Here is an 18,933-nt window from a genome sequence, read left to right as displayed (position 1 = left end):
TCTTACTTAAACAACCGTTGCCTGTGGCACAGCAGTACCACAACGGCACCACAGTTTGCCTGGTATGGCTTCAGAGAGGGTTGCAGAGCTTGTACAGGAGGAAGTCTCGTACTCACATGCCCAACGTCTGTGGCATCACACCACAGTGAAACGGCATAGCCTCCAAGTGTTTGGGTAGTGTCATCAAACTACAGTGTGTAAAACGGCATAGCCTCCAAGTGTTTGGGTAGTGTCATCAAACTACAAACTACAGTGTGTTAAACAGCATAGCCTCCAAGTGTTTGGGTAGTGTCATCAAACTACAAACTACAGTGCATAAAACAGCATAGCCTCCAAGTGTTTGGGTAGTGTCATGAAACTACAGTGCGTAAAACAGCATAGCCTCCAAGTGTTTGGGTAGTGTCATGAAACAACAAACTACAGTGTGTAAAACAGCATAGCCTCCAAGTGTTTGGGTAGTGTCATGAAACTACAGTGCGTAAAACAGCATAGCCTTCAAGTGTTTGGGTAGTGTCATGAAACTACAGTGCGTAAAACAGCATAGCCTCCAAGTGTTTGGGTAGTGTCATCAAACTACAAACTACAGTGTGTAAAACAGCATAGCCTCCAAGTGTTTGGGTAGTGTCATCAAACTACACACTACAGTGTGTTAAACAGCATAGCCTCCAAGTGTTTGGGTAGTGTCATCAAGCTACAAACTACAGTGTGTAAAACAGCATAGCCTCCAAGTGTTTGAGTAGTGTCATGAAACTACAGTGCGTAAAACAGCATAGCCTCCAAGTGTTTGGGTAGTGTCATGAAACTACAGTGCGTAAAACCGCATAGCCTCCAAGTGTTTGGGTAGTGTCATTGAACTACAAACTACAGTGTGTAAAAAAGTATAGCCTCCAAGTGTTTGGGTAGTGTACTGTAAATAATGGCTTCAAACTCATTTTGTTGCTACAATGACTGTATAGTAAGAAAAATGGAGAATCTGACATTGGTGAAATGTGCCCAAAAAACCTGGGATTGCACTATGTAATGGCACGGGTAGGAGCATAACCCTTTTCGTAGGTTTTAGATTAATTGGGTACCCAGTACTAGAGATGTAACGATTACCGGTATAATGGTAAACCGCGATAAAAATGTTGACAATAACAATTACCGTTTTCTTTTCCAATATCATAATTATCACGGTTGATTACCGCAGTGTGGAAACAGTGTGTTTAATCCTTCCCAGCTTCATCTGAGCCTGCTTTTGACATACAGTAGGCCTGGTATCATGTATCATGTAGCCACTCTGCATCTTTTTATGTTCGCTACAGTTAAGCTACAGTATAAGCGCATAGCCAATTAAACATGACCAAGGAAAGAGTGAACGGGACACTTTTTGAAACTATTTCAGCTTGTGTAGGCCTATCAGTGCTTTCTGAACATATTGAACACACTTTTAAAAATGCTATGATCATACCGAAAACCATGATAATTTTGGTCACTATAATCGTGAGGTTAAATTTTCATACCGTTACATCCCTACCCAGTACACTGCAAATTCCTAAAAGGGAAATTCCTACATTGCGTAAACTGCTTAATGGTAAGGTCTGCGATTCTAGCTACTGTTTTTATTATATTTGAGGTTAACAGCCAATCAAAATAGTGTTTGCTAGTGTTTGCCCGCTGTCTTTGTTTCTGATTTACAGAGCCAGAACTGGGCATAAACACTACCGTGTTATTAACGACACCGTGAGGAGCAAGTCACGATAATGATTGATGTAAAACTTTACGCTTAGTGGGGTTAGTATAATAGACTACTCCTTCAGTTGAAACTGAAGGCCTTGATGTAGGGATGGAAATTTGCTTGCATTTCCACCATTCAGGGTTCCCACAGGTCATGGAATTTCTGGAATATCATGTAATTTTATAAAATCTATTCCAGACATGGAAAGTCATGTAATTTTATAATTTTTGGGACTAAGTCATGGAACATCAGGTAATTTTGTTGTAGCAGTTTAAAATTTGCTTGTCAAGTGAAGTCAATTTATTTTTATAGCACATTTAAAAGCAACAGCATGGCACCAAAGTGCTTTACATAAAATATTAATAACAATAATAATAATAATTAACATCATCATCGTCATAATCATAATAATAAAATATTAATAGGCATAACAAACTTAAAACAACAGATGGCCCTTATAATAATATTAATGAACATAAAAAAACAAACAAACAAACAAACAAAATTGGGGGAGAGGTGAAGGGGTCAGGGAGTGTTAAAAGCTAGGGAGAAGAGGTCTTTTGGTTGGATTTAAAGCTACTGACAGTGGGGCAGGATTTGACATCATCAGGAAGGCTATTCCAGAGCTGGGGAGCATAGACAGAGAAGCTCTGTCACCTTAGATTTAAGAGAGGCAGAAGCAACACAAAGAAGACACTGGGAAGATGATTCAAGAAGCCTAGGAGGACGGTTAAAAGATCTGGGATTTAAAAAGGATTTATCAAGGATTTAAAAGATCACAGATATATTGGGGTGCTAAGCCATTTAAAGCTTTGTAGACAAAAAGCAGAATTTTTAAATTAAAATGAATTCTGTGTTCCACAGGAAGCCATTGCAGTTTAGCCAACACTGGTAATATGTGGTCACGTTTCTTAGATCCAGTTAACAATCTGGCTGCAGCATTTTGGACCAGCTAGAGTCTATTTAGGGTGGATTTAGTTAGACCTACATACAATGAGTTGCAGTAATCAAGCCTTGAAGAAATAAATGCATGGATAAAGATTTCTAAATCACTGTAAGAGAGAAAAGACTTAGGCTTTGCTATCATTCTTAGCTGGAAAAAGCTTCCCTTGACAACACTATTGACTTGCTTATTAAAAGTCAGAGGAGTCTAGGAAAACACCTATGTTCTTAACAACACTGTGATGGTTAACAGACAGAGGGCCAAGAGCCTTGCTTACAATGTTGACAGTGTTTGGTGGTCCTAAAATGGTTACTTCTGTTTTATTGTCTTTTAGCTGTAAAAAATTGTTAGCCATCCAATTCTTAATGTCATTGAGACAAAGAAAAAGGTTGCTCAAATCTGCGTAGCAGTGGTATCCAATATTGTATTGATTTAAAAATGGAGCCCAGGGGAAGCATGTATAAAGAAAATACTAGAGGCCCTAAAGTAGAACCCTGGGTGACACCACACTTAATGGGAGCAGATTAGGTAGATACCTAGATGCACTTGACAAAATATATTGATGCAAATATATTTCCATCCAGTGTTTATTTACTGCCCATTTATTCATCTCCCGCTCTAAAAAAGTAAAAGATTCTTGACCGCTATGCGGGTGCTCTGAAATCATTGGTCAGTATATTGTACTATTCATTATATAGTAAGTCATGGATATTCATGATTTTTGTTAGCGAAAGTCAGGGAAAAGTCATGGAATTTCACATTTGACTTAAGAGTGGGAACCCTGACCATTCAAGCCTGACTGTATCCATCTGATCCTCACAATGCCGTGCTGATGAACCAAACGTGACTGGTGTGTGTGGCAGGGGTAAATGGTGTGCTGATGAACCAAACGTGACTCACAATGTGGCAGGGGTAAATGGTGTGCTGATGAACCAAACGTCACTGGTGTGTGTGGCAGGGGTAAATGGTGTGCTGATGAACCAAACGTCACTGGTGTGTGTGGCAGGGGTAAATGGTGTGCTGATGAACCAAACGTGACTGGTGTGTGTGGCAGGGGTAAATGGTGTGCTGATGTTGTCTCTGGCAGGTATAAGGTCCTGGCGCAGCAGTACAAGTCGATGTACCCAACGCTGGAGATCGACATCGACGGGGAGCTTGAGAAGCTCAAGGTGGGTAGTTTGATATAACGTTACTGCTACCGCTGTGAAAACATAGTGGATTCTTCTACAGTGGTTTGGGAAGTTCATAATTATTATTCTTTTACAGGTCATTTCAAAATAGATATGACTGCTGAATAAAGTAATCATTACTAATTAGTTATGTTTATTATGATAAAAACTACTTTGTGTGTGTCCAATGTCCAGACTTATGTGGAGCGGTTGAAGCCTATGGTGAGAGACGGGGTGTACTTCATGCACGAGGCTCTTCACGGCCCCCCAAAAAAGATCCTTGTAGAAGGGGCCAATGCAGCCTTACTGGACATTGACTTCGGTGAGTCTCCCCTGTCAGTGCCTGACCAGAAATGTTTTTTTTGCTTAGCAAAAAGGACCCAAAAGCTGCCATCGTTGCCCATATAAGGAGATCCAGGTACCATCCCGGATCTTCTTATATGGGCAAAGATGGCAGCTTTGGGTCCTTTTTGTTGACAAACTTCAGAGGTCTATGGTCATGCCTGCTCCAGAATATCCACCCTCGTGTAGACATACATGTGTTTGTGAATATGAATCATCAGACAGAGGAATATTATTGAAATTTCCTGTAGTAACAAGTGAAGGTGTACTCAGCCCTACGGTACATTCCTGTTTCTCTTTGGAGTGCTGTATATTATGTCTACATCAAATATCACTAAGTGTTCTCGACTGGCAGCTCTTAAGCCCAATTCACACCAAAGATTCACGATGAGATGAGCTGCAACATTCTATAAACCAGCAACTTGCTGCAACGTTCTAAGACCTTGCAACTGCGACTAGACATGGTGAATGCTTTGCGGCGGCTTGCAACAGCTGGCAACGACATGCAACATTTAGTTCACACCGCTGCAACTCCTTTCTGCAACGGTTTTGTCTCGTCGCGAATCTTTGGTGTGAATTGGGCGTTAGTGTTACTAGTGCAGTTGAGAACACTGAGGCCAATGAGTTGCAGTCCTGGTCAAAACTGGGAAGAGGATGTTGCTCTTTCTCCTGCTTAGCACACTGACATTGGAAACGTAGAGAGATGTGGCTCCAACCAGTACCCAAATGAAGACACACACACACACACACACACACACACACACACACACACACACACACACACACACACACACACACAGTAGGTCTAACATAAAAAAACACAACACTATAGTCAGTTTGGATGAAAGCATTGGCCAAATGAATAAGTAAACAGAGTAAAGGGTGCTTTATGAGGGACAGTGAGATAGTCATTTATGGTGATTTAAATGAACCCCCAATACAATGCTAATGATGCCCACTAGGAACACGCCACAAAGCTGATGTTATGCCCACCCGTCCCCTTAGAACCGGGCCACAGAGCTGATGTTATGCCCACTAGGAACACGCCACAGAGCTGATGTTATGCCCACCCGTACCCACTTGGAACAGGCCACAGAGCTGATGTTATGCCCACCCGTCCCCTTAGAACCAGGCCACAGAGCTGATGTTATGTCCTGGGGCTCAGCGACTATCCAGCTTCACATGCATCTAGGCCATAAAACAGCAAATCTAATAATGTGTTTTTATGAATCAGCCGGAGGTCCATTCTTTTCCATACAGGAAGGATGTAAATGAGATGCCATAGTCTGATGGACATGCATGCAGGTCACTGAGAGCAGCAGCAGAGTGGAGTGTAGAGTAGTCCAGTCACTCTGCTGCCCCCTCCCTCCCCAGACAGGAAGCAGCTGCCCAACTCAGGCATGCACAAAACCAGGAAGTGACCACTTCATCTGACTGCTTATGTGCTGGTGAGAGAGGGATTGGGACCAGGCCCTAGAGAGAGAGAGAGAGAGAGAGAGAGAGAGAGAGATGTGGAGAGGGAGATAAAGACAGGATGAAAAGCAGAAAAAGAGAGAGATCAGAACAGAAAAGTTAGAGGGGGGGAGGAAAGAGAATAAGAGAAAGGTAGAGAGAGAAATGGAGAAATCTGTAGAGCGCATGAGAGATGAAAAGAGGGAGAGACAGAGAGAGTGATAGAGAACCACAGACAGAAATAGAGCCCGTCAGAGAGGCTCCCTCACAGGCCGAGATTGTGGTTCTCCCAGGGCCGATGGAGTGCGTCAATTGCAGGACAATGGCCGCCTGTGTGCGGACTGAAGAGGATCCCTGCACGAGGCCATCAGCTCACTCCACCGCCCGGAGACCCAGGCCATAGGCCAACAGCATTGTGTTTGACCATATCAAGGGCTCTATTATGGAGAGTTGGTCTTGGGCAATTCCATGAAAAATTAAATTTTTTGTAACATCCATAACGCTATTAAAATGTGATGGTATGGTATGATGTGAATGATAACATGAAATTTGAGCATTTGCTATTTTTGACTGAAGAATGTACATGAGAAAAAATGCACAAAAAATGAATGTTATCATTCACATCATACAAATGCCAAGGCATTTCAGTGGCGTTATGGATATGACAAAAAGTCCAATTGCCCAAATGGAGAGTTGGTCTTCTCCTGTTCTGACCCACTAGAGTCTTGGGCTTTATTCAGACTGTCTGTTGAAAGCAAACTTAATACAACCTAACTGAAACCAAACCCCCTCATGCACTTGCAGCCTTCATAAATGGACTCGTGAATGCATCGTTCAAAACTATTTCGTCCCAACTAGATGTTAGGGAGCGCAACTCTCTGGTGAGGAGCCGTTGGACACTGTGTAGCTGCCCAGCATGACCTGTACGAGCAAAGCTTGTACTGTGAGTGTGCAAGCAGAGAGGACTATGACCTTGGGTGTTCCTGTCCTGCAAAATCCCTCTGCTATTTAGGCAATCAGGGCTCACATCTGTGTGTGTGTGTGTGTGTGTGTGTGTGTGTGTGTGTGTGTTTGTGTGTTTTTTTCTATTTCTGTGTGTGTGTTTGCAGGTACGTATCCTTTCGTGACCTCGTCCAACTGCACGGTGGGCGGCGTGTGCACGGGGCTGGGCATGCCCCCGCAGAACGTTGGCGAGGTGTACGGCGTGGTCAAGGCCTACACCACCCGCGTGGGCATCGGAGCTTTCCCCTCAGAACAGAGCAACGTAAGAGGGGCAGAGAGAGAGAGAGAGAGGGCGTGCGTGCGTGTGCGTGTGCGTGCGCGTGTGCGTGCGTGTGCGACTGTGCGTGTGTGTGTGTGTGTGCGTGTGTGTGTGTAAAGTGAAACTGATGGAAAGAGAAGAACAGGGAGAATGGAGGAGTGGCGGTGAGAAGCGGATACAGATGGGCAGAGAGAGGAAGACTGCTTATGACAGAGAGAGAGAGAGAGAGAGAGAGAGAGAGAGGAAGGGGGTGGAGAGAGAGAGAGAGAGAGGAAGGGGGGAGAGAAAGAGAATGGGCAAAGAGATGAATGGATTGAGAGCGAGTGAGAGAGCAAGACGAGTATGAGGAGGAGTATGAAAATGAGTGAGAGGAAGAGGGGTGAGGAAGAGGAGGGAGGGTGAGGAGGATGAGGGAGTGGTAGGGGTGACGACTAGGAGGGGGGCGGTGGGGAGCCTGCAGCCCAACACAGGCCACACACTGCAGCCCAACACAGACCACACACTGCAGCCCAACAGAGAACACCGCAGACCACACACTGGTACCCAACACAGGGCATAGCAGACCACACACTGCAGCCCAACACGGGGCATAGCAGACCACACACTGCAGCCCAACACGGGGCATAGCAGACCACACACTGGTACCCAACACAGGGCATAGCAGACCACACACTGCAGCCCAACACGGGGCATAGCAGACCACACACTGCAGCCCAACTCGGGGCATAGCAGACCACACACTGCAGCCCAACACGGGGCATAGCAGACCACAGACACTGGTACCCAACACGAGGCATAGCAGACCACACACTGCAGCCCAACATGAGGCATAGCAGACCACACACTGCAGCCCAACATGAGGCATAGCAGACCACACACTGCAGCCCAACACGGAGCATAGCAGATCAGCGCTGGTCACACCAGCAGCACAGTAGAAAGACATATCCACCAGCTGCGCTTCATTTTCAGCCAGAGTGGTCGAGTTACACGCGATTTACAAGCCACGAGATGCAAGTGACTGTTGGATTGCCAAGTAGGCGGGATGACTATCAGGCGAGAGGTCAATTTAAGGTGAATACTGAGCGATGCAGCAAAACACGTTGCTGAAACAGATGAGCGGTTGTGTCTAACTTACTTGTTTAGTTGAGTAAAGTGGTCACCACAAGCAAGGGACACCCATTTGTCCTCTTCCTGTGTCCCCGCTGTGGCCTAGGATCTTGGAAAGGGTTCGGAAATGGCTCCATCTAGTGGCCAAGATGAGTAAATGCATCCTTGTCAGAACAGCATTCTGTAAACTTATGGTACACTCCTGTAAAGCATTTGTAATTAGACAAGTGCTGCTTCAGCCTACATTACCTGCATTACAGTACATTACCTATCTTCTTTAAATCAGATTTACAGTATATTGCTTGTCCTAGAATAATTGTAGCTCAGGTTTTTTAATTAAGATAGTGGAATTATGTTTAATTATGTAGAGTGACAGCATCCTCATTTGACTTAATGCAGCGCTGCACAGATATGGCTGAATGCATGTTGGCATTGTGCAAAGGCTGCATGGAGTCAAACGAGGCTGCTGTCACATTAGAGGTCCTTAACACAGGAAGTACTCTATGGCCTCGCAGGTCAACAGGAAGTGGCTGTGGTGAGGAAGATCTGAGCAGAACAGGACATGAGTGGGAATTATGTCTGTGATGCCAAACACACTCTCACACTCTCTTCCTCGCCTGCTTTCCCACGCTCAGGAAATCGGCGAGCTGCTCCAAACGAGAGGCGGGGAGGTGGGCGTGACCACTGGCCGGAAGCGCAGATGTGGTTGGCTGGACCTGGTGCTCATCAAATACGCCCACATGATCAACGGTTTCACGGCGTGAGTACTCTTCTGCATCTCTGGGGTCGAGTCCTAATGTGCTATTATCATTGGGGGCAGTGTAGTCGTCATTTGAACCAAAAAAACACAAATCACTCCATTCTTGATTATCCGTGGTCTGTTATTGTTGATCTCAGGGTTTGTGTTAACGTTATAGAACACATAGATGTAGGGATGTATAGCGTTGGATCCAAAATTAAGAATTAAAGTCAGTGGTAGACTGACCTCATGACTGTGCTTGTTTAGCTGTGGTGTGTTAGTGAAGTGATTTTGTCTGTGTGGCTTGCTCCGTCTGGCCTTCACCATACTAGACATCCTTTTTATGCTTAATTGACTTTCTGGCAGTTCATTTGAGACACACACAGGAGAGGTGTTCAATTCCTAGTGCTCTAGGTAGGGGATTTCCCACAGTGAGCGATCAACAAAAATGCACAATTGGCTTGTGGCAGTCATAAAAAAATGCTGCATGTTGTGCCCGGGATCCATAAAGGCACTCGTTCACGGTACAACATGTGCAACCACAGAGGCTAATTAACACTCAAGCCTATGGAGCCTATCTAAAATGTGCCTGGGATCCTAAAATGTGCCTGGGAATGTGCCTGGGAAAGGCACTCCCCTCACGGGTACAACATGCAACCACACCAGTAGCCTGGATGCCCAACCAAAGAACCAGAGCAGAAAGAAAAAAAACACCAACCAACAGAGCAGCCTTCAGAGCAGAAAAAAAAAAAACACCAACCAGCAGAGGTGTGTGTGTGTGTGTGTGTGTGTGTGTGTGTGTGTGTGTGTGTGTAAAATGGCTCTCTCTGTGTGTTTTTTTTCTCTCTCAGTCTAGCCCTCACTAAGCTTGACATTCTGGACGTGCTGGCTGAGATTAAAGTGGGCGTAGCCTATAAAGTGGATGGAGAAGACATCCCTCACTTCCCAGGTGAGCAACTCAAGACACACTCTCACACACGCACACACACACACACACACACACACACACACACACACACACACACACACACACACACACACATACAGTGCAGGCTTCAGCTACTGTCCTCAGTACACACACATTTAGTGTCCAGACTTCTTCCTAGAACACACACATGCACAAAAGTAAATGCTAAACACTAATAAAAAAACACACTCCTCAACTTATTCACTCCCTCCAGCTTATCCCACCGTTTAACCGATGAATGCAGACCCACAACCTGTCCATCATTCCATCCACAGCCAATCAGGAGGTGCTTCACAGGGTTGAGGTCCAGTATGAGACTTTGCCCGGCTGGAACAGCGACACGTCCGCGGTGCGGACCTTCGAGGAACTCCCGGAGAACGCCCAGAAGTATGTCCGCTACGTGGAGGAGCATCTAGGCGTGCCTGGTAAGATGGAGAACCTCAGACAGACTCAGGCCTGGCGGGTTCTAGAAAGGGAGGGGGAGGGGTAGGGGGATGATCAATCATATGAATAGAAAAAACATCAAATGTTGACCTCAGTCTGACAAGAACTAAAGAAAAGTGTGTGTGTGTGTGTGTGTGTGTGTGTGTGTGTGTGTGTGTGTGTGTGTGTGTGTGTGTGTGTGTGTGTGCAGTGTGTGTGAGAGTGAGTGAGTGAGATGTGTGTGTTGTGTTCCTCTGTAACCCATGTCTTCCTCTCCTTTGTGCCCCATGCAGTGAAGTGGATCGGTGTGGGCAAGGCCAGGGAGTCCATGATCCAACTGTTCTAAGTTTCCCCTCGTCTCAAGCCCCCCTCTCTCTCTCTCTCTCTCTCTCTCCCGGCCTCGACCTCACACAGAAACCCACACCCAGGGTGATGGGGTAGGAGGTGTGTGTGTGTGTGAGACATCTGTGTGGCCCAACTGAGTGCAGAGGCATCACCTCCTCATCTTCACCCTCCTCTTCCTCGTTGGAAACCAGTGAACCTACACATATGGACATGTGGACGCAGATGGAGGGAGACTGATGGACGCTTTTTTGACTCTGTTTTGTTTTTTGGGAGGGGGGGACAGTCCTCTCTTCATGCCAATGAATGTTTGCCCAGTTTGCTCTAGTCTCTCTCTCTCTCTCTCTCTCTCTCTCTCTCTCTCTCTCTCTCTCTCTGTGTCTCTCTCTCTCCCCCCTCTACCCCTCTCTCTCTCTCTCTCTCTCTTTCTCTCTCAATGGTCAATGTTGTTGTTTTTGTTGTTTGTTTGTTTGTTTGTTTGTTTTCTCATCTACTCTGGTTACCCCCACACCCTTCTTATGGACATGACAAATCTTGGTTTCACTGGAGGTTGTTTTAAAATTGCAGATAAGTTTGTAAACGTCTCTTCTTAATGTGTATTTGAGCTCTGGCCGAGGTGGGCAGTGGGTTCTGACCAGTTCTGTCCCGTAGAGTGCCAAAATCTCCAGTGAGCAGCCCGTGCTAGGCATTTGCTTACCCAGAAAATTCATTCATTAAATCATTAATTCTAGAACACATTTCTAGAACACATTTCTGGAACACATTCTATAGGACCTTAGTTCCCTCCTCCTTACTAATATTATTCAATGCCATTGTGCCACTAAAACATTATCATGGACATGTAGACCAGTCTATGGGACTATAGGATAACTGCACCGGCATGGTTGATTTTGCATGTACGAGTAAAAGCTGAAATCCTTAACTTGTAGCAGAAACGCAGAAACAAGATTATCTCTGTGATGGTTGAGGCATGCAAATGAACTTAACTTACATCATTTGCTGATGTTGTCACTATGGGACAGCATGCTCTAGCTCGCTGAAGGCAGACAGTGTGAGACAGACAGACAGACAGACAGACAGACATGCTTTGGTTCATGTCCTTTTCCTTCCTCATTCTCAGGACTTCTCATACGATCACACCTGTGTGTATATTTTATCTCTGATCTGGGCTCTGTGTCTTTCCGTGTGCTAAATGACGATAAAGGGTTGCTAAATGACGATAAAGGGTTGCTAAATGACGATAAAGGGTTGCTAAATGACGATAAAGGGTTGCTAAATGACGATAAAGGGTTGCTAAATGTAGCATATTTCCGTGTAAGCACGCTTTCCGTGTGCTAAATGACGATAAAGGGTTGCTAAATGTAGCATATTTCCGTGTAAGCACGCTTTCCGTGTGCTAAATGACGATAAAGGGTTGCTAAATGTAGCATATTATTCGGTCCATGTTTAGTGCTGTATAGTTTCCAGCGTAGACGTAACAGTATCCCCCTTATTTTATTTCGTCATAAATGTGGAGTTACGTGTCGTTGTTTGGTCATTTAGCCACCGAATCCTGGTGTAACTCGACCAGCGCCCGAAAAGCCCCTGAGTGTTTTCAGTCGTTCTTCACCAGTGAGTTTTGACCCAGATGGATATTCGGTTGTATGCAAGGTTGTGTGATTTCAGAAAGTCTAAGCTGGCATTTCAGTTGCCCCAGCATTGGCAGCTTTATATTTCAATCTGGGGACTTAATCACCCTCAAACACCCAAGGTGGCATTTAGCCTAAAAGTGTCTAAAAACTGTAAACGGGCAGACACTGCTGCAGACCTAACATATTGTTACAGTCACTCTTGGGCATTTTTCATAAAGAATAAAAAAAAATCTACATTTTTCTTTGTTGTGGTAAAAGTCAAGTTTGTAAGGACTTGGATGCTGTGTACACCTTTACCCCAAACTCCCCCAACATATGTGCTAAGTAACGGTACTAGCAGCTAGATGAGTTTTTTGATGCTTTGATCCATCACATGACATTGCGTACATTACATTACTTTCACCACAGGGGCACTAACTTGTGAGATGCTAACATAAAGTAATAGCATTGGTGCCATTTAAGGAATTAGCCAGTAGGTGGCTAGCATCCGCTAATTCAGGCTATAAGTCTGCACTTTACTATTGAGTTTTGCGCTAAAGGAATTCACAGAAGGAGATAGAAGATCTTGATTTCGGCTTGCACTGTTTCATAGCTAGCTTACCCCAGTAAAGCACTAACGAATTGTATGTCTCATTAGACGTCTGCGTTTTCTCTGCATCCTTCTTGAGGTAACAGTAACGAGGTATTTAGTCCACATCCACTCAGGCTGCTGGACCAATGGGATCATTAAACTAGCCGCTATCCCGCTGTGGCTTGTTTGTTTGGTTTGTGCATGAGTTTGTCATCCTGTTAGTGCCTGACGTCGATGTTGAGGACCTGTAGAGCCAGCACAGGCACGGTCTTCAGCTGCAGTCATCTCTGCAATGTGTCAACATAGCCTGAATCAGACGCTTTCATCAAAGTTACTGTGGCCCTGATCTCGCTTGGTTTGGCCTTGGTCTGGCCTTGATCTGGCCCTGATCTAGCTTGGTTTGGCCTTGATTTGGCTGGGTCATGACTGGTCACCTCTGGTCAGCTCCTCCACAGTAAAGCCCACAGCTTGAGCTGTGAGGAACGCAGCCACATAAAGGGAAATCTCTAAATGCTGCTTTCTGTCCTCATCCCAAACGTTCCTCTGAAAACTTTCCCCCGTAAGCCTCCCTCCCCATCAGGAGCCAGATCTGACCTTTTATTTTCGGGTTGACGACAAATAGCAGTGTGAGAACAGAAATGTCTTCTTTTCTTAAGCCTCCAGTGTCATGATGGCATTGTCTCCTCTCCTTCATGATATTGATTGATCATGTGTTCAGTGCCTCTCCAGTGTTGTATAAGCAGTTACGTTTTGTCTGCGGACACCATGTGGGTCAGTCATCGTGACCCCCTCAAGGTTGCCTTGTTACTGAAGTGTGAAACCTGTGTCTTTACTTAACTGACCAGCTGCTTGACGACTGCCAGGCTACCCTGGACCTTCGAGGTCGCCTGAAAATCCGCACAGCGGTAAACAGAAGTGTCTCAACGAACAGGTGGAATAGTTTAGGCCTCAAGTTGCTCGTTCATGACGCGAAAGCCTCCTCTCCCTGGGTTTGAAGGACTCTGTTGCTCTCAGAGATAGCTCAGTGCTCTGAGGTAACTGAGGAGTTTAACTGAAGATCAGTTAATAACCTCCACATGGCTCATTCCATTCACCCAAAGAATGTCCAGTTTCTGCACACGATATATAACAATCAGAGGTTGCAATGGCATATGATAGCATGAACTCTGATAGGAGACCACGTATGAAATATCGGTTCCCCGCCTGTAAAATTCATGCTTACACTGAAAAACAACGTGTGCGTGCGTGTGTGTGCCTTTTTTCCTGTTACTGATTCTACTGAAGCACCGGTTGGCTGCTAAGGGACTTTTTTGTTTGTGCCTTTGTTTGTGTGTTTGTGTTTTACTTGTTTATAACATTTCACATATTGACATGCACAGTATGTGATGCCACCTCTGTAATCTCTGTCAGAAAGCTAAGCGCTGGTTTGTGGCTGTTGCTGTATTGTTAGGCTAACATTATGACTCCCCCACAAAAGAAAGTGGGTCTCTGACTGAGAATCACTATTCTCGGCTCAAATGTTTGTGAAACGGTTCTAGATAAAGTGTGCAACGGTTCTGTTTTTCAGAATGTAGAAACCCTACTTCTTTACTATAACCTTTAGGAGTTTTTGACTCCTGCTTTTTATGTTCCATAAAAATGTTTCATTGCTCATCTGTAAACCATCCCAAACCCATGACCCAACATAAATCAACTTTTGTTTCTTCTACTAAGAACAAAACGAAAAAGGGAGCAGACTCTTTTGTAGTGGTTCTTGTGACCTCTGTCCTGTAAAGGTCATTTCCTGAGTCTTAATGGCTCAGTTGAATGCACATTTGCACAAACTGGTCAGCCTCGTCTGTTCCCAACTGTTGCTGTCTTCTCTCTCCAGGGCCTGGAGTGTATTTGCTGCTGGGTGGAGAAATATATATGTATATTGAGAATAATAATAATAAAAAAAACACCACTATATTACCTTGGTCTTATTATTATCACTGTAAAGTAGTGATTATATGCTTAACGCTTTTGGAAGGGGAGTGTGTATGTTTAGAGTGGGATGGGGTGCATGTGCTCGGGTTGATGTGATTTGTACAGCAGGGATTTTAGTTTTTTTCGTTGGTTGTTCTGTTTTTCTCTCTTTGTAATGATCCTGAGATGATTTGAGCATATCAGATACCCATGAGCAGTCTGAACAATACGCTGACAAATAAACAACGGAACTTGGGAAAAACATAAGAGTACTCTTGTTTTGCGTGGTCATTGACTGTATGCGACCTAATCTTACAGATCATTGTGGAGATATCCTGCCTTGCACACATTTTCCGGTCCATGACCAATAAAACCTACACTTGCATGTTTTTGACAACTTTATTTGTTGAAACAAAGACCGCCATAGGTCCGTGATGAATGGCCTTGAAACAGTTCCTATTCCACCACTAGAGGGTGCTATTGGCCCATGTAAACACATGAAGGCGGAATTTGGATTCCTCCAACCTACCACACTCTGCTGTCAGGCCGCTAATCTGCTACGTGATGTTAATGGGTTTCAGCAGTCTATTAGAGTAGGATTTCAATGCCGATGCATTATTCTATCATGGAAGATTTGCTCCTCTCCATACTCCGTCTATCCGTGCCGGAGATGCAGTATGTGGTCAGTTGGATTCTCTCCTCAATCAGCCCTGGCAACAAATGCACATTGGAGTAAATTAAAACAAGTACAGGCACAATAAATCATTTGAAATGTATATTAAAAATAGACGCGTTTTGGCCAGTTAATCGACAAGTTCATAAATACCTATTAATTAAATTATCAACGAAATGGCTTTGATATTGGTGGAAACACAATTTCAATAGATGTTTTTTGAAGTCATTAGAAGCTAAATGTCGAACGTCTTAACAATATTACATGGTCTAATACAATAGCAAAGGGGATCTATCTTGAATTTAGCGCGGAATATTCCATCGTATCTTCCTTAATGAATAAGCAGCCTTCTGACTTCTGGGACTTCTGACATATATTCTAGTGTATTCAAATGAAGTCCTCTATCTTCTTTTTATGTACATTAGGTGGAAGACCACAGAACCACAATCTGATCTCACCAAGTCTTCTATCTCACTGAGGTTTCCAAAACATGTGTACAAGAATGCCTGACACACACACACACACACACACACACACACACACATACACACTGTAAAGAATTTGCCTGCAGTGCCTGGAAGCGGCTCTACGAAGAACACCTTCCCGACCCCAGGATTTGAATTGTCAGAAACAAGAGCATGGCCCTATTGTCCTGCCATGACTATGGCATTGTTCCACCCACATAGGACTGATGGCACCCTCTCAATGAGGAGAACACACACACACACACACTTTATACCCACTCATTATCTTTCTCACTCTCATGCACACACACACACACACACACACATACATGCAGGAGCTGACTGTTACACACTCAAAGACACCGCACTTGTTTGTAGGGATGCATAATGTTATCGGTACAGCATCAGTACTGGCAGATAACAGCTTAAGAATTGTGTTATTGGCGTTGGCAGGCACAGACAATTCTGCAGAAATGAATCAGCAGGGTTATTACTGGCACAATCTATTTGGGTTTTAGAGGAAATATACAAATCTGTTCAAATAGGATGACATCTACATGTTTTTCTGAAAATGTAAAATTGTATTATTTACATGTATACCATGTTGCAATGATTTCCTTATTTTTCATGAGTGAATGCCCCTTTTTCTTAAAGTTTACATTTAGGGTAGAGTAAATGAGTGAAAGTTTAATGTCTATATCTGCAGCAACTAGGCCATCACTATTTTAGTAATAGATTAATTCTAGTTAAGGAGAGACCTTTAAAGAAAATAAAAAGTGAATATATATATTTATATTCATATTTATATACATATATATATATATTGCTATTCAGCTGTCTGTGACGTACAAAAGATGTGATTGGAATATGCAGATATGTTGGGGTCGGTGGATGTGTATCACAAGACAGTGCAAGCACACACACACACACACCCACACACACACACACACTCACGCACACACACACACACACATAGTCGTACAATGAACACTAAACAACCACACGAGAATATTGGTCAAATAAATGTGTGCTATTTTCTTCTGAAAGATCCTGTTTCTGCACAGTAACCAGTTGGACACAGTGCTTTGCCTTTCTTATGCATTACTCTCTGAATGTGCAGAGTACACACGCACACAAACACAAACACACAAACACAGGGCTTTGCCTTTCTTATGCATTACTGCTCTTTCTCATGCATTACTCTCTGACCCCCCCCCCCTACTGTAACTGAGAGAGCCATGCAGAATCAGCATAGAGGAGTCTGTTTCTCTCTGGCCCATTTGTACACACGCACACACACACATACACACAAACACACTGACCCCCATCTCACACACACACACACACACTCACACACGCATGCACGCACACACACTCACGACACACACACACACACACACACACACACACACACACACACACACACACACACACACACACTCACACACACACACACTCACACACACACACTCTCACTCACACACTCACACACACTCACACACACACACACACACACACACACACGCTCACACACACACAAAGGGGACATGAATGACCTGTTAGCCTCATCAGCACATGTGGTAGGGGTGAGTAACAGGCAGCTGCAGAGTGTGTGTGTGTGTGTGGGTGTGAGAGAAAGAGTGAGACTGTGTGTATGAGTGTGTGTGTGTGTATGAGTGAGAGAAATTGAGTGTGTGTGTGTGTGTGTGTGTGTGTGTGTTAGAGAGGGAGTATGAGTCTGTGCTTGTGTTAATGTGAATGTGTGTGTGTGGGGGTTCATAAGGGTCTCTATATAGGCTACAGCAGATGCTGTTGTTGTTGACGTTGTGTGTGTTTGTAAGTATATATGTACTGTACTGTATGTATGTATGTATGTGTGTGTGTGTGTGTGGCCCCCATATATAACAGATGCTGCTGTTCTTGATGTGTGTGTGTGTGTGTGTGTTTGTGATGCTGCTGTTGTGTATATAAAGAAGATGCTGTTGTTCTTGATGTTCTGTGTGTGTTTTATGTGCTGTTCATGGTGTATGGGTGCATGCATACTGCGTGTGTCTGTGTGTGTGTGTGTGTGTGTGTGTGTGTGTGTGTGTGTGTGTGTGTGTGTGTGTGTGTGTGTGTGTGTGTGTGTGTGTGAGTGTGTGTGTGTGTGCATGCATACTGTGTGTGTGTGTGTGTGTGTGTGTGTGTGTGTGTGTGTGTGTGTGTGTGTGCATGCATACTGTGTGTGTGTGTGTGTGTGTGGCTGTGCGTGTGTGTCGCGTCGCGTCGCGTCGCGTCGCATGCGTCGCGTCGTCGTGCGTGCGTCAAGCGTGCATGTGTGTGATGCTGCTGTAGTGCTGTTGCTGCTGCTACTGTTTCTCCTGGCTGGCCTGAGAAGCTTAACAGCTGTTGGGTGAGAGACAACGCCGGTGTGAACCCTGACCCTAACACACACACACACACACACACACACACACACACAACAAACTGCACTAACGGGGGCAGGGGGCAGAACAGATGGGGGTTGACCAGGCAAAGGGAGGGGGAGGGGCATTTATGAGTAGTGGCTTTTGTTTTGGATAGAAAACAACTACAGTGTGTGTGTGTGTGTGTGTGTGTGAAAGAGAGAGAGAGAGAGAAAATGCAAGAGAGAGTGTGTTTGTGATGTGATGAAGTGACAAGAGTTGGTGGGGTTGATGGTGGGGGTGTGGCCAGAGTTTTGGGGCAAAAGGCCTGAGGTGTGTGTGTGTGTGTGTGTGCCTGAGGTGGACACAGCAGCTGGAGGAGCTGCTGGTTTGTTTGTTTGTTTGTTTGTTTGTTTGTTTTCTTTACAGGTTGGAATGTCATGTTATAGACACATTTTTTTTCCTGCTTCTCGACTACCTCCAATCTATATATTTTTACTCTTGCTCATGTCAAATTTGTGCTAGATCAGAGACTTGGGACCTGGGACCTGGCTAGCTTTAGGATGCACACGTAAGATCTTTTATTGTCAGAGGCTACATTTTTTCTACAACAGTGACAGTTACAAGTCTCCAACAACTGCAACTATAACACATAATTACTTATTAGCTACTTATACAAGTCGTGTGTGTGTGTGTGTGTGTGTGTGTGTGTGTGTGTGTGTGTGTGTGTGTGTGTGTGTGTCTGTGTCTGTGTCTGTCTGTGTCTGTCTGTGTCTATGTATGTGTGTGTGTGTGTGTGTG

General features: G+C 44.6%; 1 protein-coding gene across 1 annotated transcript in view; it reads left to right on the top strand.

Annotated features, from left to right (window-relative positions):
• adss2 (adenylosuccinate synthase 2) overlaps positions 1-10,833 on the top strand; it is a 36,991-nt gene extending 26,158 nt beyond the window's left edge. The window contains exons 7-13 of the mRNA XM_048269926.1: positions 3,748-3,829; positions 4,025-4,151; positions 6,733-6,887; positions 8,627-8,751; positions 9,582-9,679; positions 9,973-10,122; positions 10,414-10,833. Coding sequence (XP_048125883.1) covers positions 3,748-3,829; positions 4,025-4,151; positions 6,733-6,887; positions 8,627-8,751; positions 9,582-9,679; positions 9,973-10,122; positions 10,414-10,466 — 790 coding nt within the window. The 3' untranslated portion in view covers positions 10,467-10,833. The remainder of the gene's footprint in view (positions 1-3,747; positions 3,830-4,024; positions 4,152-6,732; positions 6,888-8,626; positions 8,752-9,581; positions 9,680-9,972; positions 10,123-10,413) is intronic.
• Positions 10,834-18,933: the final 8,100 nt, after the last annotated feature.

This window comes from Alosa alosa, chromosome 18 (assembly GCF_017589495.1).
Source record: "Alosa alosa isolate M-15738 ecotype Scorff River chromosome 18, AALO_Geno_1.1, whole genome shotgun sequence".
NCBI lineage: Eukaryota > Metazoa > Chordata > Actinopteri > Clupeiformes > Clupeidae > Alosa > Alosa alosa.
Note: the sequence above shows the minus strand (reverse complement) of the source record. Positions and strands in the feature narration are given on the sequence as shown.